At 34.9% G+C, this 24,162-nt stretch overlaps 1 protein-coding gene across 1 annotated transcript; it reads left to right on the top strand.

Moving 5' to 3' along the window:
* Positions 1-8,993: 8,993 nt before the first annotated feature.
* On the top strand, positions 8,994-23,902 carry LOC149780724 (uncharacterized). The gene is made up of 3 exons (XM_089936405.1): positions 8,994-10,097; positions 15,578-15,720; positions 23,125-23,902. Exons 1-3 carry the CDS (start codon positions 8,994-8,996, stop codon positions 23,303-23,305), a joined length of 1,428 nt encoding a protein of 475 aa, XP_089792531.1. The 3' UTR covers positions 23,306-23,902.
* Positions 23,903-24,162: the final 260 nt, after the last annotated feature.

Below are 24,162 nucleotides of genomic sequence, written 5' to 3'. Positions count from 1 at the left end.
ATTTGTTGCACTTTAAGTTCAGACTGCAAGGGAAACAATGGCGGACGAGCAGACTGCCTGACTGCTTGAGAAACAACAGACTGACAATTGCATCCACTCGCAATACGTTCGCAAAAGCGTGAATATAAAACGCACACGTTGGTGCAGATCAGGTGGAATCGAATTTATTGACAAATCACGGTTCATTATATATTACTTCTGGAATAATGATGGATACTTAATTATTTACATTTTCAAATGTAATAAGCATAACGGACGCAGCAAAAGCAGACAAGTACCAGGAATTGCTCCTGGACGTCCTGGATTTACATGTATTATGCTTTTTAACTTTGTCAGACATCAAAACACTTAATAAAGATTTTACCAAGACTGTGCTTCCTCTACATAAGAAAGTAAATTACCTTTAAAAGTTTTTCATTGATTGTAATTTTTAATACACATTGTCAGTGCAATGTGGTGATATTAACGTCATAAATGGTATGCTATCGCTTAACCGGCTTGATGCAGCTGTTCTGTTTTTTATGCCGTTTTCATAATATTTGTGCTTGTTGTCTCTCTCCGTCTACGTTATTGTGTTCATTATGTATTGGCTGTTCAGTTCGTTTGTGTTTCTTCATCTCCTTGTTTTGGAAACGAGAACAATTAGACTTTTTCTCAGCTGTCTTGCTCCACTGCTACAACTTCAATTTGAACAAACCGCCATCACGTGATACTCGCCAGTCAACCCATTTATGCTATGATGGACCCTCATTAATTGCTTTAAATGACCACTCCTTGGCTCTCCACACTACATTGTGCTCTAAACTAAACGAACTAGGACTACATTCATCATTACCTAAATGTAAACAGAAGCGAAAAAAGAAACTTTTTTTTCCAAAGCTGGCCGGCGTAGAACAGTCCCTAACCCTCCACCTTTATCTGCTACTAAGAGAAACCTCTGTATGATAAATAGAAACAAACTAATGCATGGCATAAAAGCAAACCTAACATATGGCTTACCTCCTACAGCAGAACAACCCGATAATTGCCTGCGTTCATTGCTCGACAAACATGCCCCAGCTACCAAGTGCAGAGTATCAATTCAAAAGTGTTCTCCATGGTATAACAGTGTTAGGGACCAGCTTCGCACTGCTAAAAGAGACCGCCGTAAAGCTGAAAGTCTTTGGCCTTCCACCAGACTCACTATTCATAAGCAGATCTATGAAGCCGCTAAGAAAAATGTCACAAATATAGTCCATGCAGCAAAAGCAGCCCACTACATTACTAATATCATGGAAAGTTCCAGCTGCAAAGAGCTCTTCGAGATTACTAACAAGCTAATATCAAGGAATAAATCTACATTACTTACAACTATCTTCTCTCCAGTCGACCTTCCGGACATGTTTGCAAATTTCTTCCGTGACAAAGTACAAACCATTAGAGATAAGCTTGACACCACAATTTCAGTTGACTCGTCGTCACCATACAGTTGGGATACAGAATTTGAGCGCCAACCATTAGCAGCATCTGAACCTGTCTCTATGGATTTTATACGTACAATCCTGATGACGAGTACACCAAAGTCATGTGAACATGATCCAATTCCAGCATCACTGCTGCTTGGGTGCTTAGATCCAGTATTGCCTTCACTAACTGATGTTATTAATACTTCTATCTCTCATCAGGGGAATTCCCATCCTTTTTCAAAACTGCTATTGTAAAGCCTCTGCTTAAGAAACCAACACTAGACCATAACGATTTAAAGAACTACCGCCCAGTTTCTATTCTCCCATTCATATCAAAAATCGTAGAAAAGGTTGTTCTATCCCAGTTTGTATCTCATCTGAATTCAAACAGTCTTTTTAGCAATGTACAATCTGCATATCGCCCTTGCCACAGTACTGAAACTACTCTTCTAAAAGTAGTTAATGACATTATCTCTGCTTTGGATAGCGGAAAGATTACAGTCCTCACACTACTTGATTGGTCTGCAGCATTTGACACAATAGACCATGATATATTACTTCACCGTCTCCAGCATGTATTTGGCATTCATGATACAGCCTTACAGTGGTTCAAGTCCTACTTGGTCAACAGGACACAAATTGTGTCTGCAAATGGAATACACTCCAGCCCAGTTAATCTATATTGTGATGTTCCACAGGGGTCTGTTGTTGGACCTGTTCTCTTCATTCTATACACTCAGCCGCTCTCAAGTGTCATAAATCATCATCCAGTGTCTCACCAACTGTACGCTGATGACACCCAAATATACAAATCTAGCCACCCAACTGAAGTTGATGCTACCACCCAAGGTGTAGAGAGGTGCATTTCTGATGTGAAATCGTGGATGACATGCAACAAGCTGCAGATGAATGACGATACAACTGATGCCATTCTGATCACAACACAAAGACTTTCTCATTCACATCCTTTACCTCAAACAATAAATATCAGCAACACCAACATTAAATTCACACAATCAGTACGAAACCTAGGTGCTACTCTGGACAGTACTCTCACATTGCACCAGCATGTCATGAACATATGCACGGCTGCATATCTTGAGCTGAGACGCATCAGCTCCATTCGCAAATATCTTTCAGTTGATGCCACTAAAACACTCGTGTGTTCATTAGTACTTTCAAGACTGGACTATTGTAACTCAATATCTACTCCAAAAACATCAAAACACAGCTGCTCGGATCATACTTAGAGTACCACGATCAGAGCACACCTCCCCGCTGCTCTGTACCCTACACTGGCTATCCATTCGATCCAGAATCAGACACAGTTTTTTTTCTCTGTGCTACGTTTCACTGTCGGACTCTAGTCCAACATACCTATCCGACTTCACCCATATTTACACACCAGCAAGATACTTACGCTGCTCTTCTGACAATCGCATACTCATTATTCCCACTATGAAAAGAAAGTCATATGGACAGTCTTCTTTTGCATTCCAGGGCCCAGCAACGTGGAATGAATTGCCCACTGAACTTAGACACAAAGACACAGCGATCACATATTCAAGAGTGCTCTCAAAACTCACTTATTTCGACTGCAAGACCAAACTTAAAGACCTAATAATGTTTCCTACCTTAAATATTCTCAGCATGTCTTTTATGTTTTCTAATTTCATGGTGTTTGTGTTTGTAATCATATCATATGTTCTTTATCTTATAGGTGTTGTCTAATGCTGTAAAGCGCTTAGAGCTTCTCAAGATTAGGCGCTATACAAAGACCTCATTATTATTATTATTATTATTATTATTATTATTAATCTTGATCATGTCTAAGTATGTATGTACAGTGTACTGTGAGTTAGTATACACTACTATGTGGTTGCATTGATTATTGTAATAGATAGTTCGTTGTCGAATAGCCAATTAAACATAATCATTTAGCATAGATTTGCAAACCGTTGAAAAGAATTATACTTTGGGCAAAGCATTTTTTCACCATGATTAGCCGCTTCTTGGAGCTTAGAAAACGGTTTTGTTAGCTTAGAAAACGGTTTCGCTATGTCAAGTCAGTACCACAACTCATAACAAAGCAATCAGGAGATTTATTCCAATTAACCTAGTTAACTTTTAGCCTGTAAGATTAACTGACTGTCATATTTTCCCCAAGAAATAATGACATTCTTCTCGGTGTACTCATTAGTCACCAGACATTTTTTGTAAGTAGACTGGTGAGTAACAAGTAATTATATGTGTTGAAAAGCTTTAATTCCAAAATCATTTGGTCAGTCATCAGACAAATTTTTGACGAAACATTGCTACGTTCTAATCTGGTCACAATGTTTTTGTTGTAGGCCATTATGGTGGCTACACTGCATTATGTTGTTGTTATTGTTGTATGGTTTAACTCCATTTTTCAGCACACGATAGGCTACACATGGCGGCCAGTATTAATGGTGGAGGAAGAACCCGGGAAAACACCGGAAATAACCACCGACCCACGAAAAGCTGTTGGCAAGATTTCTCACATACCCACATTGGCTGAATTCGAGACTCGAACCCACGCAGACAGAGGTGAGATAGCAGTGATCCGTAACGGAGAGCGTTTTAGACCACTCGGCCACTCGGGGCCCCGATTACAGAATATACGTACATCAGATACCTGAATTCCTATGAAAGCACACTTTCAAAATCGATTTTAAACTAACCTATTCCAACATGACTTCAGTTAATTATTTTTTCTATTAGCGATAGACTGATAAAGCTCCAGCCTAGACGTTCTCTATCACTTGAAACCTAAACTGGAAGAAAAGAAGTACAAACGCGTTTAAATGATATACAAGGGCCGTAAATCTATCTTTCCGAAAAATAATCAATCACTGTGTAGATTCAGTCTGTCTAATATGTGTTTTTATTGCGATAATCTCATAATATATCTACATCATCGTGATTGATTCTTCTACTGAGTTATTTAATTCAACAGCAGAATAAATGGGGTTCGTAAAAACTTGACGAGCGGACTCTGATTTACATTCCACCTACACACGTTATTATTTTATTAACAAAATCTCTCTCTTTATATATATATATATATATATATATATATATATATATATATATATATATATATATATATATATATATATATATATATATATATATATATATATATATATATAAAGTACAAACGCGTTTAAATGATACACAAGGGCCATAAATCTAGCTTTCCGAACAGCAATCAATCATTGTTTAGATTCAGTCTGTCTAATATGTTTTTTTATTACGATAATCTCATTATATATATATATATATATATATATATATATATATATATATATATATATATATATATATATATATATATATATATATATAGATAGATATTGATAGATATCAATAAAGATATATGTATCTTTAAGACCCAATTTTAAGCATTAAAATAGCATTAATCTGTGCTGCATATGCATATTTCCATGTCAATTATTTGTCAAAGAATAAGACAATTAGGTTAAAAACGTAAACTATGACGTCATCTTGTTTATGTCATATTTTTCTATATCATTGATCACTTAGAATCAGAATATATTTAATGACGTTAGCAATGATATTGAGTTCAGTTCGAATTCAGTCTGATGAAGCAATAAAGCGAAACCGGCCACACATTATACGTGTATATATAAACTAACAACCAACAGTTCAAATACAGTATCTAACTAGCCTGAACGCTTTCGACTATTAATTAGTCTTTTTCATCCAAACAGTTGTTGATTTTGTGGTAGTCTAACAAACTGAAAAGACGGTCTTATGCAACTTGTTTAAATGTGATTTCATTCGATTTTATGGCAGTCTTCATGAATAGGCCTCGGATAACTGATGGGACTCATTTCCTGTGGGAATAACACATAACTGTTATGGTCTGTTTCAGTAAGGCTAGATTATGGTAAATTAGTAAACCCGTTACAGAGTAAATTAATATATTCCCCAGTGGTCACGTATATACCCTCCATGGGTCGGGCATACAAGACAATTGTGTTGCTTTATGACCCTGATGTTTATTATATTGCTGGTAGCAAAATATTGGCGAATTCAAAACTTTGCTACAATTTATCTCTGATTTTCGATTAAATATCATTAGCGAATCTTTATTAGCTTTAATGTTTATATTGTGTCTTATTTTTGAATTTTCAGATCCAAATAGTTAAGTCGGGGTAGGAGGGGGATTTTCGTAGCTACCCCATGCAAGCTTGAATATCTTTGTTCTGCGGAATGTTGGTATACAGAGAGAACATACGTCCATTGTAATAGATAGACTTTTCAACGTGGTTAGTTTTGTGTTTATCTAAGGTAATCGGTATTAGTCTGGGTGTAAGAGAGTATTATTTCTAAAATGGGACAAATATGATAGTCATCAAAGTTAGTGACTTGTTGGGTGGGTGATTGTTTAGCAGGAATGATGTGCCTGGTTTTCCCATCTTTATGGATGTTTCGGGGACAAATACAAGAAAGAAGGTGATGTGTGATTTGTGATGTGATGTGATTTTGATTTTAACGTAGCTTTAACAGTTTTTCAGTCATATCGCTACGATGTCTGCAATGTGCCATTTTATAGTGATGTCTAGCACTGGGGCATCATGCTGCAGACATGTAGCATGATGTCACACCCAGTCACATTATCCTGACACCAGGCCGACCAGTCCTAACACTAAACTCTTAATGCTGAGAGCCAAGCAAGGCAGCTGTTAGTACCATTTTTGTAAGTCTCTGGTATGACTCGGCCAGGGATCGAACCCACAACCTCCCGCATCCGAGGCGGGCGCTCTAACCACTAGGCCACTGGACCTGTGTGGGAAGAAGGTCAATGTTTTGTTATCTATGTGTTCTGCAATGTGCATGTCTCTAAGCCTTTGGCAGGTTATTTCAAAGTCTCATATTGTGTGGCCCTTATTGCGCTTCTTGTTGAACTTGCGGTCACCTGTGGTCACAAAATTCATTTTCTGCTTTAGTTAAGTAGTTAGTTTTATTATCACTAGACCCCTTGTTTTGTTTTATTATCACTGGATCCCTTATTTAGATTTATTATCATTGAACCCCTATCTTAGATTTATTATCATTTGTCACCCTGTTTAGTTTTATTATCACTGGACCGTTTGTTTGGTTTTACTACTTTTGGACCCCTTGTTTAGTTTTATAGTCAATGGACCACTTGTTTGGTTGTATAACAACTGGACCCCTTGTTTATTTTAATTATCATTGGATCCATTTTTTAGTTTTATTATCATAAGACCACTTCTTTAGTTTTATTATCATTGGACCCCTTTTTAGTTTTATTACCTGACCCGTTGTTAATATTTTTGTATCATATGACTTCTTGTTTTGTTTTACTATCATAGGACCCATTGTTTAGTTTTGCTATCATTCGACCCCTTGATGAGTTTTATTATCATTGGATCCCTTGCTTAGTTTTATTAACACAGGACCCCTTGTCGACCAGGTTCACAATATCAACCCTCTCGCAGTTTTTGTTTCCCGAGACTCTTTCATGTGGAGTCGGATTCCCTTTCATAGTGAGAAGCTATCTTTTTGAATCAAGATCATTTTCCACCGCGGGAAGGAATGCTTCCAGATCTTACATTTGACAATCAAAGGGAACATTGGTTCCCTTTTCAGACGGAGCCTTTATGATTTCAATAATGGTGAGAGCCCAAATGATTGTCAGGGTAATTATATTTTTCCTTGAGTGTCATTCTCCGTTCAATATTCGCTTATAATTGGTTTTTGGCCTTAGAAAGAAATGGAACGCTTTCAAAAGGAGAGACATTATAATTGGACAATGCCGCAGATGGCAATCTGGATTGCCTCATGAAAATTTCTGCTCTTTATCTTATTTTGTGAACTTTTAGTGAAGATATATATATATATATATATATATATATATATATATATATATATATATATATATATATATATATATATATATATATATATATATATAAAGAGAGAGAGAGAAAACAAATCATATGGCGAATAACAAACAGTCCTTTCAAGTGCACTGGATCCAGCAAGGGATCACGTGTGTCCGGGATTAAGATAAATGCAATAAACAGTCAACTAACAGTGCAAAACTAGTATCCAACGTGCCTAAGCGCATTCGACTCTCAACGAGTCTTTTTCAAAGGCAAATACATAACATAGACAAGACAAACAAATAAAACAAGAAACTATTGTGTTTGCAAAACTTTACATGGCTGTTTCTTCAGGAATTAAACCTTTAAATGTATTATGTTTAACTAGTTTATTTTAACTTGTTGCAGATACTGAAAAATATGTTATTTTATGTAAATTTACGGAAGGACAAATAACATTTCGGATATTGCATTGTTATGGTTGCAATTATAGGCTATGAAGCAAATTTAGATAATTATTTAAAAGAAAATGTATCGGCTGCGAAATATAATTTGATTTGTGCATGGCTATCTTTTTCTAGTCTTCTTGGTTTAAACCGCTTGGTTCCAATAATAAAACTAACTACATAACTCAACCAGAACAGTAAAACCAAGTTATATATGAATATATGTATTGGTACGAGTCTATGCTCTTAAAATAAGTAACAGAAAAGACTGAAGACATTGAAGACAACAAGCTTTTGTGAAATTTAACAATTAATTTAATTCCTTACAACACAAAGTGATAAAATAAGAAAAAGGACTTACGGTATCGCGAATTGAATCCAAATTGAAATTCAATAATTAAAATAAACACATGTCCTGTCAATGAAAAGTTCAAATTCAGATGAAATTCAAGATGGAAAGTGATGCCGTCTGTTTTAGTCAGCAATGTACTGATGTCTCAACATCAAAGAAAATAGTATTCCAGTTTTTAATTGCGTATAATATCCAGTTAATATCTTTGTCCCAGATTTAATATAGAACACTCTTGTAATTCCATGGAAAATGTCACCTGAATTCAAATAATTTGAAATTTTTTAAATTCAACCCAAACAGGACACAAACTTATAACATATTAACATGTGTTTTAAGCCCAACTAGTACAATTCTCACAGCCACAATATAATATAGTTCTCTGCTTGACCTCAGGTCACAATAACATTTTCTAAAATCAACCATTACCTAATGGTAAAAAACTTTCAAGAATGATATTTGTTTACTTAAAACATAATAAACTATTGAATTCTCTTTGGAATCTCTAAAACCCATCCCAAATCAACATGATTACTTAAACGAAATTAAACCAAACGTCAATCAGGTCAAGCAGAACTGAACTCAATTTCGGACAAGGTCAAGTCCAGTAAACAATGTTACTTTACAATAATATATAATGGAATAATACATTTTTTTAAAACTAACAGACAAATAATTAAACTAAATATAAATAACAATATATATATATATATATATATATATATATATATATATATATATATATATATATATATATATATATATATATATATATATATATATATATATATATATATATATATATATATTCATTTAATAATTTTGCAGGTAGCAAGGATTTGGATTAGTCGCAATGGCGAAACTACAACGATTTCTAAAGCTAAAGGATAGCTTTGATTCACAAATATTCACGTTTTTAGTACCATTCATGATAACTAATGAACAGTCAACGGACACATTCAAAAAAGATTTTGTTTACGGACATCATAGATGGACAGCGATATTTGTCAGATCTGGACTCCATGTTGGAACCCATCTCAAACTGCAGACACCGTCTCAGGGAATGGTCGTACAGCTAGACTATTCGTTTACGCTTCTGAATAGAGAACACTATACAAGAAATGAAACCTACATCGAAAAAGGGTGCCGATTTACACACGAGACAAGTTTGCATGGCAGAAAAACATTCATTGCATTAAACGACATGATAGAAAGAGATTTTATGCAAGAAATGGGTGATTTCTTAATTGAGTTGGAGGTCAGAAATATTTCGTCCGTATTCGAATGCATATTAAGACTTCCAAAAGCGAGTCAATCTCGATACGCTGTTGGGGCAAAATTGGAATCAACATATTTTTGCTTTGGAATGTTTGACTGGAGCATATCTTTGTTTGCGACTGAGGGTACTATGGAACACGAGGAAGGTACGTCATTCCAGCTTCACAGACACACTAGTTTTGACCACCTGTGTAATGTACATTACAATATTGAAATAGGGGAAGGAACAGTCGTTGAATCAGAGCAATTGGAACAGTTAATCAGCTTGGCCGGAAATGGGGAACCATATACCGTTGGTTCCTCGCTCCTTAAACTATCCAAAGGAAAGGGTAGCATCAAAATAAAAATTTGTATGTTATCTGTAGTTTCCATTAGTGAAGTTTCAATTTACCCACTCGATAAAGCAAAAAACAAAAGCCACTGTTACGATCGGGACAAGCAGGCGTGGATGCTTCAGTCGGACATAAGTGGAAAATATTTGACTTTGAGACTATACTACACCGATGTAACCCATGTACCGCGGAAGTACACAAGATTTGTGTCATGGAAGATAGTGATGCTCACCGACAGAACACCAAAGAAAGGTGTCCGGATGGTGTATGGCCCTTATAGCAAGTATTTTGTTCAGCAGGATCTAGATGAAGGCTACATTTTTACTACGGATGTTGCTGTCACTGAGGTGAGTCTCGGAAAATTTCCTTCCTTATTTTATGGTCCTACTTTTATTTCCCTGGAATAATACATGCATAAAATGACAATTTTTATCATTTGCTTTCGACCTTAAATAAGTACTCCCGGCAACTTAGAATTTAATTTTCTAGTTATATTTCTTTCTCCAAATTGCAAACTTTCTTCTTTTGGATCGTAATTGGCAAATTTACAAGTGTGACACGTAAAAGCAAAAGAAAATCTTTGCGCTATTATTATGTTGCTTTGCCATGAAGTTTTGACTCGTACGCATTACTAGTGTTCGTGTCTCTTCTTACGATAATTATTTACATATTTGTGTTGTCGGTGTTTTAATAACAATCTTAACTAAGCAAACATGATTCAGTATAGTAGTTACAAGCGTAGTGCGTCTGGTATCAAGATATATAAAGATTTGAATTTTGTATCAAAGTAACTTTGTTCTTCCGTCTAACATGTCCTACGAGGCCAAACTACCTCGATTGATGGTTCCTTTTTGTCATCGTGCAATAATAGGTCTCGCTTTGAGGTATCACCATTATGTTTTCCTAATTGTCATTTTATACATGTGTTATTCCAAGGATTTATTTTATCTATATCCCTTTAAAGAGATTTACGGGAGTTAGTTACACGTGAGGGATAACTACTTCGCAGTTATTTTCCTGTGCCAAAATTGACGCATGACTAGCATTTAGAACTATTTGCGAAATTATTTGTTTTTCATGCATGCCTTGGCTGAAATAATTAATAACATTTTTTATGGTCATGTAGTCATTTTGATGCAGTACCCTATAGATTAAGTGCAAGATTGTACCTGTCTGCTTTCAGCACCTAGTGGCAAATAGTTTGGTCTCTTTCCAGCATAGCCATGAAATAACTGCATGAAATAGTGTCTTATAGCATGTCGGTCAGAATATTGCTTGTGTCTACAAAGCAAGATAAACTGCTTTATATAGCACAAACTCGTACCTGTCTGGCAGATCATGTGACGCTAATAGATTATTCTGTCTCCTAATGATCCCTTTAACACGGCATGAAAAAAAAGTCTGAATGCAAGATCCTTGAAGTCATTTTACACAGGCAAGAAACTAAATCGATGAACGACAATCTCGTCCAACAAATCTTTAAGTTGTATCTTTTTACACGTCACATAAAAAGGCAAGAATTTTAAACTGGCGTTGGTTTTCAGACGTTTACTCACTTGTGCATATAACTGCAGATATTAAATTATGGATCATAAACACGAGACTTCAGATATACACGACACAAATTTTGACAGTCTCTCGCGCAATTTCTCGTGAGTGAATGTTAGAGTTAAGGCCATGATGTGCTGTCATTAAGACGTGTAGGCACGCTAAGACATAATATTTCTCCTGTCCTTAGGAAACTTTTCCAAAGCACATTCTGAAACCAAAGGAAAACCATTTTTGACAAAACAGTTCAGAAACATAAACATTGTTGTGTATTTGCCATTCGAAAAGAGATCATGTTTGTTCACTATTTTAATTGTGACAAAATGTCATAGCTTGTATCTAATTTAAATGATGGTTTAATTTATGCTAGACCGTGAATTACTGGATTTTCTGAGAGAAATAACCATAATATTTCTTTTGAGTGAAATATCAATAATTTGATTTAGTCCATCAATATACGTCGATAACATTATGGGCAAGAAATTTCGAAACTTGTGAATGACGCTTATGTCGTATGGTTGTAAATATGGCCACTTCGCACTTGGAAGATCTCGGTTCAAATCCAAACAATGCACAAATACAATTTTCTTTCCTTCGTTTATTTTCTTCAATGTGCTGTTTTACCTTGAATTCGGAAAGAGAATGTTGTTACTCCTTATATTTTTGTACAGATTTAGGCAGACCAGAGCAGATCATTAAATACAAACTGCTGACATCACGGGAGGTACAGAAAGAGAGTAAGATAGCTATTATATTGCTGATAGCCAGCACATTTACATTTAAATATTTTGTTCAATTTGTTCATTGGTCATGTGATTGCCTATAATGACTAGTGAAACAATGAAATATGCGGGATATAATGCACCGTTATAATAATTTACACTAAAAGGAAGATGACGATGATGGATCATCCATTTGTAGATCGATATAAAATTATATACCACACCATCAGTCAAACTGAATCCAACTAGTGGAAACATAAAAAAAATTGAAAAAGTTGCTTTCGGTTGAAATAGTTATGCAAACATTTGTAATTTCAACGCTTTTTGTGTCTCTTATTCGTTATGTCTCTGGTTTGTGTTTGCTGTTTAACAAGACTCAATTAGAGTGCGAAAACGCTCAGGTTAGTATTACGTCTGTTTAACTTAATCAATCTCTGATACATCTATTGGTGGATCCAGTGCACTTCAGATATTGGTATGGACCGTATGATTTTTATTATATAGATAAAATTAAAAATATACAAGGGACTGAACGGAAAGTGCTATCCCTGGATTCCTATAGAAGAATAATAGGCAGAATTAATATTTCAATGCAAATAATGCTATCATACAGGTTAGAGACATTTCATTTCGTACTCAACGGAGATTCGAACCCATCTCCGCGGGTAAGTGGCACTCATCACCTTGCCTGCACACACGAGCCCATATCACCCACCCACCCACCCCGACTAAGCAGACATCACCAAAAACTAATGTTACTTGGTCGGTGTTATATGCACTCGTGTGTAGCAGACACACTCGCATGATGACTAGTAATTAAATCTCATGTATCTACAGTTATTCCGGATTCATATGAAAGTAACCAAGGTATATATAATTAATTATCAAGAATTATAAATATTTACCTGCTATGTATATTTGATTTAAATATATCTGATTTAATTGTTAGTAAGTTTTAAAATCTTTTTATTTTTTTTAAATTTCATTATATATCAACAATAAAAAATTGCTAGGAACTCATACTTTTTCCAGAAAATAGTTTGACCTTGAGTGTTTATTTTAATAAACACCAAATGTTGACCAAGACCATTACCTTGATTCAAAATTAGTAGCAGCCACGTAAATAAGTTCTATTTTATTTTAAAATGATTAGTTGCTGTCCATGTCATGATAGGACTACGTGGTTTAAAACGGAAACAATTTTTTAAATTTTATTTCTTAGTTTAAAATGATTGGTTTTCGTCAGGGTCATGCTATGCGTACGCGATATAAACACGATCACGTGACCCCCTTCTCGATTTCTCAACTTGTGGATTTTTGTGGAATACGATATAACCTTTGTTTTAGACAAAATATTCTCATCTGGGCTTTTTTCTTTACACTGGAAAGTGTCTGTTGTGTCGTTTGGAGTTATTTCAAATTATTTGGATTCAAAAAGTATTAATTCTTTTTTCCTGTAGATATACGTGTGCTCATATGAAATTCTTGAACAAGGACAGCTCTTATATAAAAAAAAAATTATTTCGATTTCCGAAACCAGAGTGATATTTCTTGTTTCTACAAGGAACTGTAGACTTCAGCACACTACGGGTAACAACATACGTCATCGTCCTCCATCTTAGATTCTTCGTCGGTACTTGAACTTGAAATCATTAGAACATTTTATTATTAGGACTTCTAAAATTTTATTAGTGGATTATTCTTGGATTATCTTTGGATTTGATTCTTAAAACCGTAAGTTCATATTTTCACAAAATTTTACCAGAGAAATAAATTATTCTGGTTTTCAAAGCTTGTTACTTTCACTCTTTCTTGTGTTACTGTTGGGTCGAGCCGAAACACGTAACACACCAGACAGAACGGAAAGTGCTATACCTGAATTTCTATAGAAGGCTTGATAATATTAGACAGAATTGCTATTTTAATACAGATAATATTTTTTATCCAGGCCTTAATGACATTGTGGCACAAGTCCACAATATATCAATCTAAGTATATAATTTGGTCGTCTTGTCTTATCATTAGAGTATGTCAATACATTGCAATCGGTAACTCGTCTTGTTGACTCGTTGATGTTTGTATAGAATACGTGAGGAAAACGACGTCTTGTTGACTCGTTGATGTTTGTATAGAATACGTGAGGAAAACGACGTCTTGTTGACTTAAAAGACTTCGTTTTCATCACGTATTCTATACAAACATCTCACCATGACGTTCGGAGTTTAATACTTCCATAGATTATCGGTAGCAGGCGAGGTGAGGCGAGGTGAGGTGTGTAAATGGCAAAACAAAACAAGTTAATCAAACGCGGAGTGAAAGGCAAATGGCAGGCAATATTCAAAATCACATTCTGTGACACGCCTAATGAATAATCAAGCCGGTAGGCTGATAATTGAGATTCGATAAATGGATGGAATGAGACACAGTGTGAAACATAACTGCTGTCGTTGGCTATACAAAATGCATTTAAGTCTCCAATGTCATAAAGAGATATGTTTTCATTTTGTAGTTTACACAACTAAGGCAATGTCCGTTTGTCAACAAGATAAGTTACCGATTGTGGTGTGTTGCCATGTTTAAGTAGGAATGATGATGAAAGTTTATATATTCGTACGATTGCCGACAGCAGTCGACATATTTACATTGCAAACTAACTAAAATTTGTACAAGTATGCATTTTATAAAGCGTGTTCGTCAATGTCCACAACAACGACTACAAAATTAACCAAAGATGTGCAGGTAAAATGTGTTCAGGTCAAATGTGTACAGGTACACATTTCTTTTAGTTTTAGTTAAAATACACATTTCTCTTTGTTTTAGTTTTAATCGGTCGAGACATCAAAACTGAATTCACATTCTTTTCACAATAATAAATCTGAAAGAACAGCTTACTCCCTTTGATCAGGAATCATCCTCTCCTGTTATTTATAGAAGAGGAAGAGTCTTTATTCATTCCAATATCCCAAACGGACTGTGTGGATACTTTCCAATAGCCCAAATTGACTGTGTGAATACATATTGTTTTATTTATTGAATTTAATGGCGTATATGACAATAAACAACAAGGTTTTATTATCTACATAATACAATATAAAAAGGAAGCATAATAAGAAACGAAATGACATTCATGAATATCAATGCAAAAGAAATAACCAGGATAGTTCACGAACTTTCGCTATGTATGTAAGAATGTTTTCGCATTCTTAACCACTTTCCTCGAAATGGAGAGGATGAATAATTTATCTCAGTATTTCCACGGTAACACTGACTGGACACCTTTAGTCCTTCAGAAGAATTACGCAACGTATTAACGCTTCGATGAGATTGGCAGCCTGCTAATGCATTTAGTGCAAGTTGTATGCCGTATGATTTGCCATTTTTATATTTTATTATTTTAGTCTAGCACGGGACAGTGGAGAGGTATGTATGTAAATAAAGGCATATAACTTTCATCAAATTAATTGGTGTTTGATAAAGCCATTATAAGGTTGTTTACTTTGTCTTTCCTTTTTTGAGATTCAAAACAATTTTAACGTTGAATGTACTCTTTATTTTAGCTGGGTGACCCCAAATGTCCGTTCACAGACTCAGAGGACCAGAGAATCACTGCCCATATAGAGTGGGTAGACTCGCATCTTCTGTCGGGACCGGCCTACCATGCACATGATGACGTTGACAAGCTGCATAAACATCAAATGTGGTAAGTTTTTGCCTTTCTCCCGGCCTAGATATTTCTCAATCATCGATAAATTGCTAGTTTATTAATAAAATTCAATCCAATTCATTCAACCAAATCTTATAATGTGCCGCAACTGTTCAAAAACATTTGACCCTGTGCAGTTTAAATCTGGTTCTAATCATGGGTCCAACATATACTGCAAAACCATCACTTGTACCATTAATCACATGTTCAATGTGGGAACGTGCTGGACATTTTCCGTTTCTTGCTGTTGAAAGGATTTGGAACATAATTGGCTTTTATGCAGCGTCATCACAAAATGGTTCGACGGGCTGGTTCAAATGATAGCTCTCATCCCTGTAAAGACACCTTAAAGATTATACTTTTTCATAATATTTTGCTACCAGAAGGCTGTGTGACCCCAGAATCATCGTAACGTATTTGATCAATAATATGCGAGCACGTTCACTGGATAATTATATCATTGATTTAAATCCAATTTAAAAAAAAAGCGAAATATAAACAACCATACTTTGTAGGACGGATCAGATGCACTTCATCGTGACTTTACACGTGTATTGTTGCCCTTGCCTCACGCTGTCTTGTAATGTCCACGTGCATGGCAAACATCTTCACATTCTGTACTAAGGTTATTGTTGAGAAGTTATCGAAAAACGTTGAGTTATCCAAACATTCAGTCAATCTTTGTGGCACTTTCCCACCAAATTGGCCTCGTTGTGGCCGTGGTATTATTCTAATGAAAAGACATTTATGTTTTAGGTATTGTTCAAAGAACTTTTAATTCCTTTGATTATCGGATATGATTGATGTGTGTAATAAGGGTAATTGTATGCTCACGTGTTTCTCCGTTAACTTTGCATTGTCAGAATCGTTCAGTATTTTACGATACTGAACTCGCGCGCAACTTCATATTGTACTCATAAAATAACTTCTTTCTATTGTAAACAAACAGTGGACGCAGATGGCCAGCACTTTTGGTGAACAGCAATTCATGTTCACTCACATAGTAGGCGGTTTACGTTTTGGTTGATCACATTTGTTTCTAAATGAACTAAAGCAGATGGTTCGTGGACTGCCACATACCACCTGTTTTGCTACATTCTGCGTTAACTTTTTGGATACAATGTTTCGGATTTAGGCAGGCGACAGACACCAGATTTCATAACATTGCTGGGTACCTACAAATAACATGCAAGTGACAAGGCATAAACTGTCTTCTTTAGCTGGCAATAAGAATAGCAAAAAATATACTTACAGTTTTACATCCTGAAGCTTGATTCCATATTTCGAAATTGTACTGTAATTTCAACTATATTCCAAGTGTAATGACATCCTTCTTACTGCACTCAAAATGAAATAAACATAAAATTCCATAGCTTCTTTTTGATAATTGCAATTGAAAGACTTCATATTTTCCCCACATTATTATTTCAAATATTCATTGACAGAACAAAAGCACACTTGCAGATGTCAACACGATTTTCCCTCGTCATTTCAATCCGATGTATTTCATGTAGAATTTGCACAGATGAATCCAGTTCACGATCACGAAAGTTCGTAGAAACGACACAAATACAAAAATATATTCATTCCAGATCAAAGGAAAAGTTGTTCCAATGCGCATTCATTCGCAATATGAATCTAAATTTCAATTTTAAGTTGACCAAAACGCCATATTTTCTTTTAAAAGTTATATCTAGCGCGCGACTAAGTTCAAATTCATATGCGCGGAGTTATGTGCGCATTAATAATGTTGTTGTTGTGTAATGATGCATCTGCGCTTGTGTATTTAGTTTGGAATGCGGCAATCATTCAGTTACTTTGTTTCTTGTAGTGTATTTTGTTTATATAATTAAGCCTTAGGTAGAATAAGAAAAATGAGCATATAATAAAAAGGTTGCTGCATTTGTTTGGGAAAATATGAACTCGTTTTGTCGGATGGATATACTACACTCCCAAGGTTGTGAAATATTCCGTCCCAAAAACTCGTTCGTATTTTCCTATACAAATGCAGTGACCTATAATTACTGAGTATACATCTTGGCCTTACTTCAGATGTGCACCTTTTTAAAGAAAAAGCCCTGCTATATCCGCTTGGTCATTTTCACTTCCTGGACTTCAGAGGTAAAGTGTTAAAAAAAGAGCCGATAGCTTTTTTACCTTTTGCATATTTGATAATTCATTCTTTGACGTTCATAATCTGGTATTGTCTAGTCTTGCAAAATTATTTCTTCCTATTTTAATAACTGCTAAAGATATTGTACTTTACACTAATTCGGGCTGATTCTTTTTAGCTCAAGGGAGCAGAAATTTTAGTTAGCTATGTGTTCAGATCATGTACGATTTCCTCAAGTACAATATCCAAAGACATTCCATCCATCGTACATGAAAGTAACATTGAGGTATGCCAACATTCTTTCCATGGTGCATGTTGCAAATGTAAATAACTTCACCTTATAGCTGACACTCTCTCAGAAATCCACAATATCTATAGAGCGGTCCCTTTTAGGCCGGATGCTAGAAAATTTACGATATAGAATTTGTTAGAAAATCCTCGAATTGTTCCCATTGGTGTCATTTAGGCACTTAGCGATGCCATGTGACATGTTCTATTGAAGCAATTTCAAGTCTTTGAATATTGTATTTATCTAGGACTCATTAAATTTTACTCTCTTCCCAATTTCTATTACAAAAGGAACATTTTTAAATCTAAGACTAAATAGAATGATATAATCTGAGATGATGCGTCTTGTCTGGTGGAAAATATTTTATTTCTATCAGAAAATAGTGTTTAAATCAAGCAAAGAAAACGCTTTATTTAGCTGATATTATACACAAATTATTCATTCTTAGAGACATAAGTGACTGATGTATTGCTCTCTAATCCAATTTTCAAGCACGCTTAAGTGACAAGGTTTAGGGATAAATTATTGATCTTGCTATCGAAAATCTATTAGCGAGAATACTTGTTCAAACGATATTTCCCACCAGTATTGGTGAACAAGGCTATAGTCCCAGATAGCTAATTTTATTGCCCGAAAACTATCTTGCATGTGTAGTAGCTAGTAACTAGAGTGATACCGTCGCTTACTGCAAGTTGATAAATACCTTCTTTTCGTTTGGTAAATGAATGTTAGACAAATAAAATAATTGGTATTGATGCAAAAGGTAAATATGAATTTCCCACATGATTTGTAGTCAATATAGGATTCCTGTTCAACGCATAAATTTGTTTACAAATGTTTGCAGTCTAAATCTTTTTCTTTCTTTCTTTTTCTCTGCATCTATTTCCAATCCAAAGCATAGCATTTTGCACATTCCGTGGACAGCATTGTTATGTTATCTGACACTATAGCCCTGATATGTATTATATTCGTATCTTTAAACTTTAATCACATATGAATCCTCAAGTGATTTTGATGCTTTGCTGTTTCATGGCGATATTAATTTCAGCTGAGGTCAGTACTGTAATATGTTCTTGTGATATTAATCCTCGACTCATATTAATACTGAAATTTTTCATAGTAATTACAGGCATTTGTTTTCATTTTAGTTTATCCGATAAAACATTTTGTCAATTTGTATTTACAGAAATATTTCTTGAAGTCAATTTTTTTTATTTAAAAAAAGACATCTATGAGAGAGTTTTGTCTAGCACAATTGACAGTTGACTTCAATTTATGAGGAAATATTGGTAAATGGTATCCCAAAGAATTGGATTACATGCCTGATTCCTTCACTAAACACCCCATTTTAAAAGAAGATTCGTCATTTTAGTGCTGTATACGATGACCGATAGCTGCCGACAGATTTGCAAGACAAAGTAAGTAATGTGTACATGTATTTAACATTTTTCTAAAATGTGTTGTTGATTGTAAAAAAAAACTGCAATGTAACACAAATTTGTCTGTGTACACATTTTAGCAAAATATAAACAGGTACACATTTGTTTTACTTTGATTCTGGGTCAGTACCGTGGCCTGTCCTCAGGCAAGGCACTCTACTGCAATTGTTCGGTACTATATAACCTATTTGTGTTGCTATGACGTCAAGCACCAAATCAAACTTGCTTTGACTACTACCGGCTACATGGTAGAACAGAACAGAATAAAAATTTTATTAATAAAAGTAAATCTCGGGCCATACATATATGGCATATGAGAATACCACAACTGCTACAAAGTTAAAAGGCGACGCCACTAACATATGTAAAAAAAAAAAGCCAGGTTAGCATTTAGTATCAGAGCAAGAATCGGACATTCAAACATTTGGTACATAAATGTAATAGTGTTAGGGTGGAATTCAATTACTCTCCTGGAGTGTACAAAAGTTGTAAAGAGAAAAAATATTATATTATTGTGAAGCATGGACAATTTCTGCTTCCAAAGAAAATACAAAGTTTAAGATATTGTTTTCATTATTACAGTAACATATTTGGCAAGATTTTGGAGTATTTTGCGATTACTTGCAGCAAATAAGGTTTGTAACTTTCCAAAAGATGGTTAGCGGTAATAAAACAGTTTTAGAAACACCTGCCTTTGTTTGTGAAATTTGGGATAAATTAACAAATAACGGTATATGTCACCGATGTAATTTTCACCACAGTGATTACATTTTCTTTCCTCAAACGATGTATTGTCCCAAATATCGGGTTTTAATGGGGAGTCTGTGATTGGAAATCCTGAATTTTATCAAAGGTACATGTTGATTCATAGATTAGCTACGAATCAGTATATACCTTTGATAAAATTCAGGATTTCCAATGTAATAAGTAGTTTTCCGTAAGTTTTCTTTAAATCATGACAAAACATTTTCTTTGGACGATAAGGCTACCGACTATTGCCATTCCTGTATATAAAGGTCTTTCAAAGTTTCTGTTATGCATTTTGTTCCTTTTGGATTATTAATGAACTCATAATATGGGAGGTCCGGTATCAAAACAGTTATTTTACAGTGTTCTTGATGCTGTTTATCCATTTATACATATTAGTGTTATCATTGGTCTCCCAAAAAAAATATTTGATAAAGGCGTCTTCATTGTTTAGCCCATTTACCATTGATTGTAGAAATCCACATTCATATCCCTCGGATATCTTTAGGTCTTCTTCCTAGTTTTAAGTGAAGCTATTGATACTGTATATCCAAAGACCTATAATTCGTTATCTGCTACGTATATCAATAGACTTTCTTCCTAGTACTGAATAAAGCATGTAAGTATGAGAACCCTTTCTCAATTTCAGGATATGTTTGACATTTGATACGCAAATTTTCAGTTATTGTGTTACTTTCAAATCCTCAAACTTCACACCCGTGTAGTAAAATGGGTAATATAGTATGATCAGATGCAACTGTATCTCTCTGGTGATGATGAAGTACATTTTTTGGTAAAGCAGATGCAGATTTGTTCTAGCTTAATCAACATTGTATTTAACCGACTTACCAAACCTTCACATTTTAGAAACAGTAACACTTACGCATTTAAATTCAATGCATATGTATATCAAATTATCCCCAATTGTAAATCAATATTTATCATCTTTCGTGTGCCAAAATCAAAATCTTGGGCTTTGTGAAATTGATACTCAATTCCAAAGCTCTGAGTATTCGTTAAACACAACAAAATTATATTGGAAAGATTTTTCGTCAGTACCAAACCTTACATCGTCATCGGCGTCAAACAGTATAAACACTCGAATGAAAATGTCATATATTGATCAGACAAAATGTAACTGCACACTAGCGTATTCCTTTTCTAAAAATATTTCTTCTTTTATCTGGTCAGAACTAAAACTAATTAGCACAGTAATTTATATGTCGGTCGGGAGTGACTAAGAGAGTTTCTTTTACTTTATACGAATGTATTAGGAATACAATTTAGAAAATCAGCACAGCTTGAAGCAAACCTGAGTACGTCTCTCTCTCTCTCTCTCTCTCTCTCTCTCTCTCCATTGTAGTACACCAAGAAATGTTGATTGATTGACCACTTTTGGAATATATTTATTTATATAAATTTAATAAATAATATTCATAATTTCAATGAATTTGATTAGTGTAGTCCATGTGTTTAGAATTTGTTAACATCAGTTCCAAATGTAGCTGCTATTCTGTATAATAGTTTGTGACCTTTATGGGCATGCAAGCGAGTAAAATAAAAGTCTATGTGCTTAAAATAAGTAATAGAATAGTATGCGATTATATATATATATATATGCGTGTGTGCGTGTGTATGTATGTATGTGTGTGTTCATCAAAAGCTATAAATTATTAACTTACGTGGTGGAAGAACAAGGGTGGTGAACAGTTTCAGTTTAGTTATGTTGGAGTTATAAGAAGACGGGCTTAGAATTTGTTCAGATATTATTCCGCTAGTAAGAAGCAAACACTCTAGTTACGCATGTTATTCGTTTCTTTGGATTCGTTCAAAATTTTTGACCTAACAAAGAAATAAGAATAAACTTCCCATTTACAACCTGAAAGCTAAATTGTAATTAATGTTTACTGATTTTAAACACATGATCTGCAAGAATTCAGTTAATTGCAATATATAGTTATTATCTTACATACTCGTGCTTTGTTTATGCGGTTCCTTCCATAATCTGATGGTATAAACGAAAGAGGCGGCAGTCTTAGACAGTGGCGTCGCTAGGGGGGTGCGGGGGGTGCGGACCGCACCGGGAGACACCATCTCAGAGGGGTGACACCAAAATGAAAAATTGCAAATTTTACAGAGCACACGCTGCTCGGTCATGTCGGATTTCATAAGCGGATAACCGATCATAGTTAAATACATGACTAGCAGGCACAGCAGTGGCGTCGCTAGGGGGATGAGGCGGGTGCGGACTGCACCGGGTGACACCATCAGAGGGGGTGACACCAAAATGACATTACTAAGGATTCTGTATGGTCTGTTACGGAAGGAGGACCATGGGGGTGACACCATGAGCTACCGCACTGGGTGACACCAACCCGAGTGACGCCACTGGTCTTAGATGCCCCAGACCAACAAATAAACAACACGAGAGGTTAATTTATTATCAAAGAACACCAATGTTCTTTCTAATCTATTTTTTTAAAATGAATGTTAATCGGTTTTAGCTGTATCGACCAATTATAACTCAAAATGTAAGAAATGTGCACATGTACACATTTGTGTTACTTTGAAGTTGTAGACTATCACGAACACATTAAAAAATGTGTGCATGTAATTTATATAGATACTTTTCATTGTAAATCTGTCGAAAGTTATCGGGAATCAAAGTTGTGAGCGTCATGAACAGGATGTCAGTGTTTTATCTCAACAAAATACATGAATAGATCCTTGCTTATCTCAAAAATAGATACCTTGAAATCTCAGTTACCCATTAATATATTTTAATGTGAATTTTATTTCGTTTACTTTCTCAGGCGAGAACTTTTGGCCCTGCAATCTGAAAACCTAGCACTAGAAAAACAGCTGCACAGTTACCAGCAGTCAATAGCAAAAGCTAACCATATGAAATCTCAAGATAAAAATTCTACGAATCCACCCGATAAAGAAAGACGGGTCCAAAGTCCAAGACAAAGAAGACAGCAAAACATGCAGTAGCAAGCTCAAAGAAATGGCACTGAATCATATTTCGGTATATGAAAACCTCTTTTTCAGAACTTTCCAGAAACCAGTGATGCCCGTTCGATGCATATGTAAAGATATATATAAAGAATGTGAGATCGTATTATAAGAATCACCGCGTTCACAAATAAATCGACAAGATATCAGATCAACTGCTGCATCAGTGGACGTTAGTATTACTATAAACCATCACGAGAGGTTTAGATAGCTTGAATACCCAATGGTTCGTCGTACCGAGGTCAAATGAAATTAAATATACGTCTATTAATGTAGTTTGAAAAACCCAATGGTTTATAGTACCAAGGTCAAATGAAATTAAATATACGTCTATTAATGTAGTTTGAAAAACCAATGGTTTATAGTACCAAGGTCAAATGAAATTAAATATACGTTTATGAACTAGGATAATCCTTGATATTAATAACAAAATCAAGTGTGGCAATAAGACCTTTACAAAAACAGGAAACATTGCAACAAATGCACCGTTCTAATAACGATAAAAAGGGTCTCATAGGAAAGAAGAGCATTCTTCATATCTGTTTCTTCGATAATATTATTAAAAATGTCAATGGCATAACATGGTGACGAATGTAAATAAATGGTGGTCTAATATTGAAGTCAGGTAATAGCGTTGGTTGGTGACAGCTTAAATTTGAATTGGAAATTGAATTGCTGTGTGAAATTTTATATTTGTACACTGATTGGTGTACCCAAGCAAACAGTTTGATTTTATCAATAGCTATCTATCAAATCCACGTTTAAGTTCAGTAAGCAACGCATAGTAGTGTGACTGAGGTCAGTAAGCAACGCATAGTAGTTTGACTGAGCCTAGT

The sequence above is a fragment of the Sinohyriopsis cumingii genome, chromosome 16 (assembly GCF_028554795.1).
Source record: "Sinohyriopsis cumingii isolate HCF-2022 chromosome 16, ASM2855479v2, whole genome shotgun sequence".
Taxonomy (NCBI): Eukaryota; Metazoa; Mollusca; class Bivalvia; order Unionida; family Unionidae; genus Sinohyriopsis; species Sinohyriopsis cumingii.
Note: the sequence above shows the minus strand (reverse complement) of the source record. Positions and strands in the feature narration are given on the sequence as shown.

What these genes read in the sequence shown, in the direction of transcription:
- LOC149780724 (XM_089936405.1), top strand. Translation starts at nt 8,994, where the DNA reads ATGGCGAAACTACAACGATTTCTAAAGCTAAAGGATAGCTTTGATTCA. An exon ending in CGGATGTTGCTGTCACTGAG is followed by an intron (nt 10,098 to 15,577) that starts GTGAGTCTCGGA and finishes TCTTTATTTTAG; the next exon opens with CTGGGTGACCCCAAATGTCC. An exon ending in CTGCATAAACATCAAATGTG is followed by an intron (nt 15,721 to 23,124) that starts GTAAGTTTTTGC and finishes TTACTTTCTCAG; the next exon opens with GCGAGAACTTTTGGCCCTGC.